At 50.3% G+C, this 12174-nt stretch overlaps 1 protein-coding gene across 1 annotated transcript; it reads left to right on the top strand.

The window, feature by feature from the left end:
* Positions 1-567: 567 nt before the first annotated feature.
* LOC128053436 (UL16-binding protein 3-like) lies at positions 568-11843 on the top strand. The gene is made up of 5 exons (XM_052645954.1): positions 568-640; positions 7566-7829; positions 9295-9570; positions 10184-10340; positions 11678-11843. Exons 1-5 carry the CDS (start codon positions 568-570, stop codon positions 11841-11843), a joined length of 936 nt encoding a protein of 311 aa, XP_052501914.1.
* The last annotated feature ends 331 nt before the right edge of the window (positions 11844-12174 follow it).

Raw genomic sequence — 12174 nt, forward strand, 5'->3', positions numbered from 1 at the left:
GAGATGAGAGAAGGGCAGATCAGTGGACCTGTCAGGACACAGACGACGTTTATCAATTAAGTCTGCCACCTGAACTGGCACCGGAAACAATAACTGGGTTGGCTGAAAAGTTCCTTCAGGTTTTCATAAGATGGTATGAAAAACCCTAAGGAAACTCAGTACAATGAAAAGGTCAGTGATCATCCAAGGCAAGCTCAAGATGGGGAAGTAGGAAGCCCCGATCTCGCCCCTCCATGACCTTCTTGCCAGAAACTCTTCCCTGACCTCTGATCAATTTCTATTAGGGAGATCAAAATGACAAAATGATCTAACTAGGAATATTCTGGCTATTAGCCCACGAAACGCCTCCAACAAGTGGGAAGAGGAGGAAGTGGCAACACCCTGGCTGCGAGTTAGCAGTCTGGGGAAGCCGCAGGTTAATGACCGCTGCCCGCGGGGCGGGGCGTGCGGGCGGAGCAGCGCCGGCAGCGCCAGAAGCGCAGTGTCCGCCTCCCCAGAACGGATCGGCTCCTCTGACCTGGCATCCTCCACGCCTGCAAAATCGAGATCCAGGAGGCAAAGTGAGAGATGGGTGGCCCCGAGACCCGTCTTGGCTTCCTGGACTTGCTTCTCATCGTCTGGTTCAGCGGGACTCACGGCGGTGAGTTCCGGGATGAACCTGCGCGCGGGGGGCGGGGGATGGGCCCGGAGGGCGGCCGGCGCGAGGAAGTTGGGTGCGTGGGGGTTCGCGAAACTTCTTGCGGGGTGGCGCAGCCGCCCTCTCCTCTTTTCCCTCCCCCGGGTCCTTTACTCCTCGGGCTCACCCGGGCTACTTGCGGGTTCTCCGGGCCAGAACAGGGGTGCTTTGGTGAAGCAGTAATGCTGGGAGTTTGGGAGGTGACTCTAGGAGAAGAGGGGGCCAGAACGCTACAGGAAATGCTGTTGAGCCCCCCCGCCGCCCCCCCGCCCCAGAGCTCAGCCCGGCCCGGAAAGTGGGAGTCTTGGAGCCGCCCTAAAAACCACAAGCCCTTCTGCGCCGTCGCAGCCGCCTTGCTCCTGTCCCCTGTCGCAGCCGCCGCGCTCCCGCGGCCAGGCTTCAGCAATACGTGAACCGTGAACTTCCAGATGTTCAAGCTGGTTTTAGAAAAGGCAGAGGAACCAGAAATCAAATTGCCAACATCCGCTGCATCATCGAAAAAGCAAGAAGACTTCCAGAAAAACATCTATCTCTGCTTTCTTGACTATGCCAAAGCCTTTGACTGTGTGGATCTCAAGAAACTGTGGAAAATTCTGAAAGAGATGGGAATACCAGAGCACTTGACCTGCCTCTTGAGAAACCCGTATGCAGGTCAGGAAGCAACAGCTAGAACTGGACTTGGAACAATAGACTGGTTCCAAATAGGAAAAGGAGTCTGTCAAGGCTGTAAATTGTCACCCTGATTATTTAACTTACATGCGGAGTACATCATGAGAAACACTGGGCTGGAAGAAGCACAAGCTGGAATCAAGATTGCTGGGGGAAATATCAATAATCTCAGATATGCAGATGACACCACCCTTATGGCAGAAAGGGAAGAAGAATTAAAGAGCCTCTTGATGAAAGTGAAAGAGGAGAGTGAAAAAGTTGGCTTAAAGCTCAACATTCAGAAAGCAAAGATCATGGCATCTGGTCCCATCACTTCATGGGAAATAGATGGGGAAACAGTGGAAACAGTGGCTGACTTTATTTTGTGGGGAGGCTCCAAACTCACTGCAGATGGTGATTGCAGCCATGAAATTAAAAGATGCTTACTCCGTGGAAGAAAAGTTATGATCAACTGAGACAACATATTCAAAAGCAGAGACATTGTCAACAAAGGTCCATCTAGTAAAGGCTATGGTTTTTCCAGTGGTCATGTGTGGATGTGAGAGTTGGACTATAAAAAAAGCTGAGTGCCGAAGAATTGATACTTTTGAACTGGGATGTTGGAGAAGACTCTTGAGAGTCCCTTGGACTGCAAGGAGATCTAACCAGTCCATCCTAAAGGAGATCTGTCCTGGGTGTTCATTGGAAGGACTTATGCTGAAGCTGAAACTCCAATATTTTGGCCACCTGATATGAAGAGCTGAATCATTTGAGAAGACCCTGATGCTGAGAAAGATTGAGGGCAGGAGGCAAAGGGGACGACAGAGGATGAAATGGTTGGATGGCATCACCGACACATTGGACATGGTTTGGGTGGACTCTGGAAGTTGGTGATGGACAGGGAGGCCTGGTGTGCTGCGGTTCATGGGGTCACAAAGAGTCGGACACGACTGAGCAACTGAACTGAATTGATGATCTGCGCACAGAGCCCCTTCGGGTCCCTTCATAGTACTGATAAACTGAAGTAGGTCCCTTCCCTACTGCTCTCTGCCCTTGAAGGACCACAAGGTCCCTTCCCTACTGCCTCTGGTCCCTTCTTGCTAATGCTGAAGGGAAGTAGGTAATTTACCTACTGTTCTCTCGTCCTTTCTTACTACTGCTGAAGGGATGTAGGCCACTTCTCTACTGTTCTCAGCCACGAAGGATCAGCAGGTCCCTTCTGAAATGCTCTCTGGTTCCTTCTTACTACTGCTGAGGGAAGTAGATCCTTCCCTACTGCTCACAGCCCTTGAAGGACCAGCAGGTCCCTTCCCTACTGCCCTCTGGTACATTCTTACTACTGCTGAAGAGAAGTAGATCCTTCCCACAGCTCTCAGCCCTTAAAGGACCAGTAGGTCCCTTCCCTACTGCTCTCTGCTCCCTTCTTACTACTACTGAGGGAAGTAGCCTCTTCCCTACTCCTCTTGGCCCTTGAAGGACCAGAAGGTCCCTTCCTAATGCTCTCTGCTCCCTCCTTACTACGGCTGAAGGAAAGTAGCTCCCTTACATACTGTTCTTGGCAAAAGAAGGCGTGGCAGGTCCTTCCTTATGACTCTCTGGTCCCTTCTTACTATGCTGAAGAGATGTACCTCCCTTCCCTACTGCATTCTGGTCCCTTCTTACTAATGCTGAAGGCATGTAGGCCCCTGCCTACTGCTCTAGACCCTAGAGGGCCACAGATCCCTTCCCTACAGCTTTCTGGTCCCTTCTTACTACTGCTGATGTGAATTAGGTCTTTTTCCTACTTGCTCTGGGCCCTTGAAAGACCTGCGCTCTTTATCACGGATCAGTTAACACTGGCAGTGTGGCTGGGGTAGGAGCTATTTGTCTATCAAGGGCTTGGGCTGGGTGGGCGGCAGCAGGTGGCCTGGCTTCTCCTCGGCGGTGGCGGCGGACACTCACAGCAGGATGGATGTACAGGGCCGTCTCCCTGGAATGGGGATCCGGCTGGCCGCTGCTGGTACAGCTTGGGTCCGCTAGGCTGCCTGCGGCCCAGGCCGCCCCCCCCCCCCCCCCACCCCGGAACTCCCATGCACTGTATCAGTGTTTGGGCTCCAGCTGTCCTGTCCTGGCAAAGTAGATTCTGAAGTTATGATACTAAATGCAGCTCAGCTTGACAGTAACTTCAAAAAGCTTCACATCTCAGAGTTGAAATGAAGGAAAAGTTGCCATCCAGAAATTGAGGAAGGAAAACTTCAGTATTGGACAGAACAACCAGCAGAGGAACCCATTTATGATCCTATACGTGCAGCTCCAGCCGTGTCTACACGTGTGTTTTATATCAGCCTAGGGATTTGCTGTCCAGTTATATTTCTTGCAGTAGTAGTATTTGCATCTTCATCGTATGAAAAGGATTGAACTGGAAGATAGCATCAGCGCCAGCAGTAGTTCCCAAGGGCTGTCTCAGTCCCAGTCATTCCCAGATGTCTCAGTATGTGAGAGGCAACACACCCAACAGTACAACTCCCATCTCCAGTTATCCAACCTTGTGGGTAGAGGAGTGGGACTTGAGAAGTGTTGCTCTTTTGGAGGCCAGAGCTAAGGTGAATGATATCAAAATATCTATCCAGGGAGAGGAACTCAAAAGAAGTACTCTAAGAAGGTACCTTTTGATGTACTTTCCATGGGGTTTATGTAGATGAAAAAGATCCAGATAAAGAGCAACAAGCAGTTGTAAAAACAGTTAGAGATCGAGCTTCTGAAATTCAGGTGACAGCGATGCTCCCTGAAAGTTGTGAGCTACGAGATCTTCATCACAGAAATCTTCCTATTACCCATGTGTGAACAGAAGAAGGGGGAAAGCCCATGGTGGACTGCCTTACATGGACTGGGGGTATCTTAAATTGTTTTTATGACAGTGCAAATATGTAGAGGCCAATAGTCTGCAGGAAACTTCTCAACAAAACCTAGTTCACATGGCTGCTCAGATTGCCTGTGGAATGAGCTGCCTGGTCAGAAAGAAGTCATCCACAAAGACCTGGCAGCTAGGAGCTCTATGATTGATGACAACTTCAAGTTACGAGCAAAGCCAATCCCTCTCCAAGTCTTGTTCCTCATGGACTCTCACTGTCTGGGGAACAACAAAAACATGGGATCGATGGATGGCTTTTGAAAGTCTGTTTAAAAATGAGTTCTCCAGCCTTCCCTGGTGATCCAGTGGCTAAGACTCCAAACTTCCAATGCAGGGGCCTGTGTTTGATCTCTGGTGGGGGAACTGGATCCTGCACGCCACAACTAAGAAGTCAGCATGCTGCTACTAAAAGAGCCCATGTATTTATGACTCTGGCCAAACGCCCTAAGTGGACGTCTACCCGTTTGATGTGGCTGCATAACTCAAAGAGGGTTACCAAATAGCCCAGACTATCAACTGTCCTGATGAACTATTTATGTGATGGCTTGTACTGGGCCTTCGATCCAGAGGAGAGGTGGAGTTCCAGAAGCTGGCCCAGTGTCTCACAGAGCTGTGTGAAGCCCTGGGGGCCTGTGTCTGACTCTCCTCTCACAGTCCCCCAGCGTCAGGAGGAAGGTGCCTGTCGAGGCCCATTTGGAGCCAGCCAGTCACATACATCACCCAGCACCACAGAAACAGATTTGTCTTCCAGAACACCATGCCTTAGGAGTGCTTTAGCATCTCAACTTTTGAAGACAGACTTAATGATGTGGAATACTTTCTCAATATCACTTTTATTAGCTTGAACTGAAAATGTTTGTGTAATTTTTTTATACATAGTTGCCTCTGAGGTATAGGTATATTCTTACAAAATAGTTTTAAGATTGTGTAAACACACATATTTGAACTAACAATCTTACTACCATCTGCTTTTTATTTTCTGAACGTCTACAAGGTGATGCAGTGGATTCACCTTTAAAGTTTTGCTTTCTTTCTCTAGTCTTGGGAATGATTTGTCTTCAGCATGCAGTACTTTTTCTAAGGAAATTAAAAACCGTCCGGCAGCTATGGGCTAATGCCCCTGCTCCTTTATTACAGAGTAGCTATCTTGGTCCAAAGTGCCATACAGGAATCCACAGGTGTGAGCAGAGGATAGTGGCCTTACAACAACTCTAGCGTCACATCTAGGCCAGCTGCTGGTGGGTCTTGTTTGTTCCCTGTGGCCCTGCCTATGCCAAAACACATAACCACTTCTATCCTATGACGGCTGGCCTAGCTGAATTGATGACTAGGGGTTGATGAGCACACATCACGATGGGCAACCCCAGTCCATGACCAGAGGCCTCATCTCTGCCAGGCCCCAGGCCCACACCAGGAGCCACGTTTAGATGGTGTGACTTTCCCTGCTATGAGTGGCGTGGCCTAGCTTCAGGACACTCGGGGTCTGTGTTGTGAGCCTTCAAGTAGAAAATGGCACGTAGCACCTTTCTGACCACAGATAGCTCTGATGTCACCGGTTCTGCTGGGTCATCTGCCCAAGAAGCAGCTCCAGCCATGCTCATCGTTCACCAATTGTGACTGCTTTTGTGCTGGGACAGCAGGTTGCAGCAGAGACCTAGGGTCTGTGAAGCCTCAAATATTTCTTCTGTACCCTTACAGGAAACCTAAGTCCACAGTGTTAGTTAAATAGAGATAGGATAGGGACCACACCCCTGCAGGCCTCGAGAGGACTGTGTACACGGACAATTGGAGCATGGGGAGGTAGGGTCTGAAGTTTGAATCTGGAATTCACTAATACGGTAGCTTTCACCCCACAATAATTTACTAGCTACTCAGGTCTCCATGCCTGTCACAAGTCCAGGGCATGTGAAATGACTGTTGTGTGGTCTGTGGACACAGTGATAACCACTGCAAGCAGAACCTGGGACTGCTGTCCATTGATGGCCTGGTACTCTGAGCATCGCTTCAACACTTGGGGACCATGATGATGCTAAGGATCCTGTGCCTGATATTAGAAACACTCTAGTGCACTGTGAATATGAGAGTAGTTTCTGCTTCTGCAGGTTCACTTACCCCAGTAAATAACCATGTGGCTCTTTGGGAAAGAATGGAAGGACTTTTGCATTTGATGTGGTGATGAAAGGGCCCTCCTCTTTAGAATGTGGCTTCTAACTTTGGTGGCTGAGATCTGAGAAGTGGCTCAGATCTGGAAAATGGGCCTGGATCAGATGTTTGGTAGGGATGGCTGCCTTTGACTTCCTTATCAATCAGCCTTGTGTTCTGTCTCTCTTTATTTCTTTCAGTGGTCCAGTTAGTTTGTATCTACGTTCCAGCCCATAGGTTTGCCTTTAGGATCGCCCTGTGCTATGAGCCAGCATCATATTCTCTGCAGTCAGGCCCTGGCTGGCACTGAGACTCCCTAATCACTTTGACCCCTGCACCCACTTTTCTGCTGCCCTAGAGCACCCCCACCTGGAATCTGATTTTTCCACAAATTCCATCCCTGTTCCTGATAGAAGCCCACAGGAACATAGTCTCTTCCCACCATCCCTGACTTTCTGCAAAAGTCATCCTTGAGCTGTTGGAGATGCTTCTCATCCACGCTTTCCTCTTGGGCTCCATGGAGTCCATCAGGCTTTCCCATGGAGCTAGTGGGCTGCACACTTTCCTGCCCTTTCATACGGTGTTGCTCCGGCAGATTCACTTCTCTGAGCCTTGGATCCCCTCCTCTACCACCTGCCTCGGAAGTTCTGGACTTTATTTCATGCTGTAGGCCAGGTCTTTCTCCAGGCTTCCAAGACCCATTCTAGTTGAAGATCACCATGTCTCCCCGGCCTTGCTAAGCCCAGTGACCCATAATTATAAACCCTCCCTTCCCCATTTTGGGTTCTGTGCTCATCTTCCCCACCCCCAGCCCCACTGGCTGTGATCCGCTTCCTCAGGAAGAGCCCCCTCACCCTCTGAATCTTCCACAGAACACTCAGAGAGAAGCTGACAGTCCTCTGGATTTAGGCCTTTTCTTCTGAACCAGCCTGGCCCATCCCTGGGAAACGTATGTGTCAGTTAGTGCCACGTGGGGAGCTTGTGAGCAGAGTGGAAATGGGGCACATCCAGGGTTGTGGTGTTTCTTGCCTGACTGAGGCTTCGTCGTCTTCCTCAGTTGTACCTGGTGAGGGGCTGGGGGCGGCAGGCAGAGCCGTCCTGTTCTGTCAGCCCAGCCCTGCAGCCCTACTCTGCTCTCACAGAACTGGGGGAGGAGGCCTATGGGTCTTCTTCTCCCAACCTCACCCTTATTGCACTTTGCCTTCACAGATGCTCACTCTCTTTCCTATAACTTCACCATTGACCCTCAGCCCAGACCTGGACAGCCGTGGTGTGTGGTTCAAGGCCAGGTGGACAGAGAGCTTTTTCTCTCCTATGATTGTGGTCTTGCTAAGATCATATTCACAAGTCTACTAGGAGAAGAAGTGAAAACCATAAAGGCCTGGAAAATACAGGTTGAAACGCTCAGAGACATCAGGGACTGGATCAAGGACCAGCTGCATGACTTCACACTGGAGAAACGCATGGCCAGAGGTGAGTTAGAAAGTCCAAGTACAGGAGGGCCGGATTAGGGGCTCAGCTACATTCACTGTTTATAAGTAAAAAATATAATTGGATATTGGTCCTTCCCTATAGCCTGTTCCGGGCGCCACTTGTCAGGGTCTAGTCCTGGTGGATTTAGGGTAATTTGAAGCAGGGATGGAGTCGGCGATTGATTTAAAGAGAGATAAGAAAAGAATGTTGTAGATAAGACAATAGAGAGAAAGAGGCTGATATTTCTTGGTTTACATAGAAAGCCAATAAAACTTCAAGACAATAAGTTTGCCCTGTTCACGGAGGCCACAGGTGTCCTCCTGGTCTCCCGAGGGAGTGAAGACGCAGAACATCTTTCCGTTTAGGTCTTAGAAACCCGGGCAAATAAGTGAACGCAGGGAGCCTCTATGTTCTAAGGGATCAGCCTGAAAAAAGAGAGAGGGAGAGAGAGAATGATTGACACAGGGAGACCAAGCTGTTTTGGTGAGCAAGACCTCATAGCTTTATTTTAAAAAAGGACTTTTATATCTTTTTCACAAATGATGTTGTGTATATTATCTTTTGGCCTTGGAGACCTGTGAAACATTTTAAGACCCTCTTTTGATAAAGGCTGTTCAACCAGAAAAGTTATTTTCCCTTGAAGTGTTTTTTCTTTATATGTCTAATCTATGTCAGCCTCAGAAAGTATCAAACAAAGTTACATTTTTCAATGAGCAAAGGTGCAGTAAGTTACAACAAAGAAAAAACCAATTAGCTCAAAAGTCTGATGCAGTTAGTTTCAAGGCTACATTTTTTTTTATTTTTTATTTTTTTACATTTTAACTATGTTAACAAATATACTCCCAGATGCACAGTGGGTAAGAGATATGGGAACTTAGCAACAGGTATTGGCTCAACAGTGAAATCATATACCAGCGCTACTCTAATAACTTTTTAACTCTTTGAAAGGCTCTATGTTTTAGGCTTTCCGTGCCTCTCACAGTTGGGAGCGTGTAAATAATCACATGTGTAGTTGTAAAGGTCTGGGTAAGGCAAGTTAGAGAGCCATCAGAGGGGTTTGAGCCAAAACACTCCTTTTATATGCAGGAGACTGTTAGCTGGAGCTCTAAGTTAACTCTTTCCAGAGAAAGGTGGTGGGGGGACAGCCCCCTGTTAATGTCAGAGGAGTTGGTGAGAGCATAATGCAGTAAGGCAGGCAGACTGTGGTTTTGGGGGCAGATGTTCGAGAAAGCCCAGGGGGTTTTCCTCGAGGCCTGATCTCGCCTTTGCGTTTTGTCAGGCCCCTTTCCTCATGACCTTTGCCACGGGTGGGATACCCCACGCTGGCTCCCAGCACCAGTGGAAGGAGTGGCCTTTGGGGAGAGCACAGGGCCACATTAGCTGGGCCAAGAGAAGTGGACCCAGGTGGGGCAAAGAATCTGTCAAGCCCAGAGGCTGAGCTCTTTCTTTCCCACGGTGGGAGCAGACCCCCTCACCCTGCAGGCCAGGATGGCATGTCGCTGTGAGGATGACAGACACATCAGTGGATCCTGGCAGTTTGGCTTGAATGGACAAATGAGCCTCCACTTTGATTCGGAGAATGGCCACTGGAGAGTGGATCACCCTGGAGGCAGATGGATGAAAGCGAAGTGGGAGAGTGACAAAGCTGTGACTGACTTCTTGAAGAAAGTCTCCATGGGAGACTGTCGCGCTTGGCTTCAGGCTTTCATGGTGCGCTGGGAGGAAATGTTGAAGACCACGGGTAAGTGAGAAGGGAGGAGAAAGTGATCCTCCTCTCATGGTGACATGGACCCACTCCCGTGTGTGTGTGTGTGTTTGAGGAAGTGATCCATCGGAAGGTGAGTTGTTCCTGGGAGAGCAATGACCCGGGGATACTCTGTCATAGCCTTCCTCTTCCACCTCCTGACGTCTCTCCTCACAGCACAGGCCTTTGGTCAACTCAGCATGGATTTTTGCTAATTCCAAACCTGTAGACATCTTTTTGATTTCTGGGGTTTATTTCTCACTGTACCCTCTTTCCAGAATCTTCTTTCAAATGTCACCAATCCTTCTTCTGGAAATCTGTCAATACCACCTCTACTGTAGCTCCTGAGGACTCCATCCTCATGTCACCATCTCTGATGTCATAGCGGGATTGAGTGCCTGTGTTGGAAACCTTGCTCACCCATTAGCTGTCAGAGCCCTGTGAGGAGTGGGCTCCTCCCTTCCCCCTGTCTTGCCTGAGGATCTATCTCAGGGGCTTCCACGTGATGGGTGTAAATTCTGCATAATAGGGGTACCTGAGTCAGGGGAGCGAGGAGGCATCTGCCGAGCTTGGGGTCTGGACAAGGGCTTCACTCTTACTCTCCTTGCAGCATCACCGACCATGGTCCCGCCTACAGTGCAGACCACAGTCCCGCCTACAGAGCAGCCCATGGCCCCAGCCATCAGTCGCATCACCTGGATCATCCCTGGGGTTCTTGCCATTTTTGTCATAATGGGCATCTTAGCCTGGATCCTTTACAAAAAGAGGTACTAAGGGCAGAATTCAGAGGGAAGGCAGGGGCACAGGGCCTAGTGTGGGGACAAGGAGGGGAGTCCCACAGGCTGAGTCACAACTGTTGCTGCTTCAGGAGCACAGGCCTAGCCTATCCCCTTCCCACAGTCTCTACTGTGGGGCTCCTGCTTGCCTGCTTGCCATGCCACTTCATATGAGAAGAGGCCTTTGGAGTAGGGTCTGCAAATGCCTTCCCACACCTTCCTCCTGGATTTGGGAATCCCATGAAACCCCTGCCCTTCACTGAACCTCCTTATCCTGGAAATGAGCCAGGTGAGTAAGACCTCATATAACCTGACAGCAAGAACTCAGACAAGCTCAGGCCTCAGTTCTGATAGCTCCTCACTGTCAGATGACAATAGGAAGTGGGGGGGTGGCTGGGTGCAGGAAAGCTGGGGGCCAGTTGAAGTTGCACAGACTGCTGGCTGGCAGTGCCCAGGGTAGGTGGTGTGAGAATAGCAGGCACTCAGGGCGAGGGCAGGACTCCCGGGGGCTGAGAGCAGCATGGGGGCTCCACATGATGTGTCAGCGGGAAGGGGACCCACCCAGGGGCCAAGATGAGAGGGGCTGGGCTCTCATCCCAGGAGGAAGGGGTGGGAAGGCCTTTACAGACCCAACTCCAAAGGCCTGTTCTCACAGGAAGTGGCTTGGGTCAAGCAGGCAAGGCAGGAGCCCCACAGCAGAGACTGGGGGAAGGGGTGAGGCCAGGCCTGTGCTCCTGGAGCAGCAGCAGTTGTGGTTCAGCCTGTGGTTTGCACCTCACCAGCCTTCTGGGGACCCAGAGCCCCATCACTGAGTGGCCCTGCCTTGAGCAGAGGTGCCCGGGGATGGTGGGCCTGAGCTGGGATAGAGACGCCCAGCTGGGGGGACCAGGAAGAGATGGGGGCAGGGCCTCTGGTCCTGAGATCTGTGTGTGCTGCTGGCTCAGAGGCTGGAGGGGAGCTAAAGAAGGAGGTTTGCCTGCAGCCTCTCAAGGCTGTCAGAAAGCAAGGCCCGTCCTCTGAGGACCTGCTCCCTGGTCCTTGAGGCCCCTCTCGGGGAGGATCCAGACCTGAGTAAAGGGAGCAGATTGATTCCTCACTGGCTCCAGTCCTGAGCCTGAGCAGGGGCGTCAGGGCCTGGGGTGACTCTGTGATGCAGGAAGGAAGGAGGAGGTGACAAGAAGCTGCTGGGCCTGGGGTGGGGGTGGGGGTGGAGGACATAGGAGCCCCTCAGTGAGGGCGGGTTGGGGGGGGGGTTAGGGAGGGGCAGCCCCAGGAAAGTGACAGGAGTTCCTCAGCCTCCTGGACCAACACCTGTTTCTTTTCTGCAGGAGGCGGTGTTCCCAGGAAGCCCCTGACAGGTGCTCTGTTGGCCTCAGGACTCAGTCTTTGCTTGGCTGCTTTTCTTCTCCTGTGTTCACTTTAGTGCCAGGAGAGCAGACCTTAGGAAGCCCAAGTCTGTCTACCAGTTATAATGACACGGTGGCTGCACCATAAGAGTCTCTTGTCGCATCTGATGAGCATCCTCCTCAACATCTTTAATTTTTTCAAACCTAATTTCTCTTGGTGCTGAGTGACGGAACCCCTGAACTGAAACTTTCAACTATTTGAACAAGAGATCTCCACAAACAGAACTCTTTCAATCTTTTTCTAGTTTTTGGAAAATTAGACTTTTCCCTGCATTGTGACCTTGTTCTTACAAATGATGATATTGCTGGAAAAATACATCTGCTATTACAGGACTCAGGGATTTTTTTCTATGTCCAGAGAAACAACTTCAGTGTATTTTCAATGGAACAAAATTTTACGTTGACTGATTCCCTTCATG

The sequence above is a fragment of the Budorcas taxicolor genome, chromosome 9 (assembly GCF_023091745.1).
Source record: "Budorcas taxicolor isolate Tak-1 chromosome 9, Takin1.1, whole genome shotgun sequence".
Taxonomy (NCBI): domain Eukaryota; kingdom Metazoa; phylum Chordata; class Mammalia; order Artiodactyla; family Bovidae; genus Budorcas; species Budorcas taxicolor.

What these genes read in the sequence shown, in the direction of transcription:
- LOC128053436 (XM_052645954.1), top strand. Translation starts at nt 568, where the DNA reads ATGGGTGGCCCCGAGACCCGTCTTGGCTTCCTGGACTTGCTTCTCATC. An exon ending in GGAGAAACGCATGGCCAGAG is followed by an intron (nt 7,830 to 9,294) that starts GTGAGTTAGAAA and finishes CGGTGGGAGCAG; the next exon opens with ACCCCCTCACCCTGCAGGCC. An exon ending in GGAAATGTTGAAGACCACGG is followed by an intron (nt 9,571 to 10,183) that starts GTAAGTGAGAAG and finishes CTCTCCTTGCAG; the next exon opens with CATCACCGACCATGGTCCCG.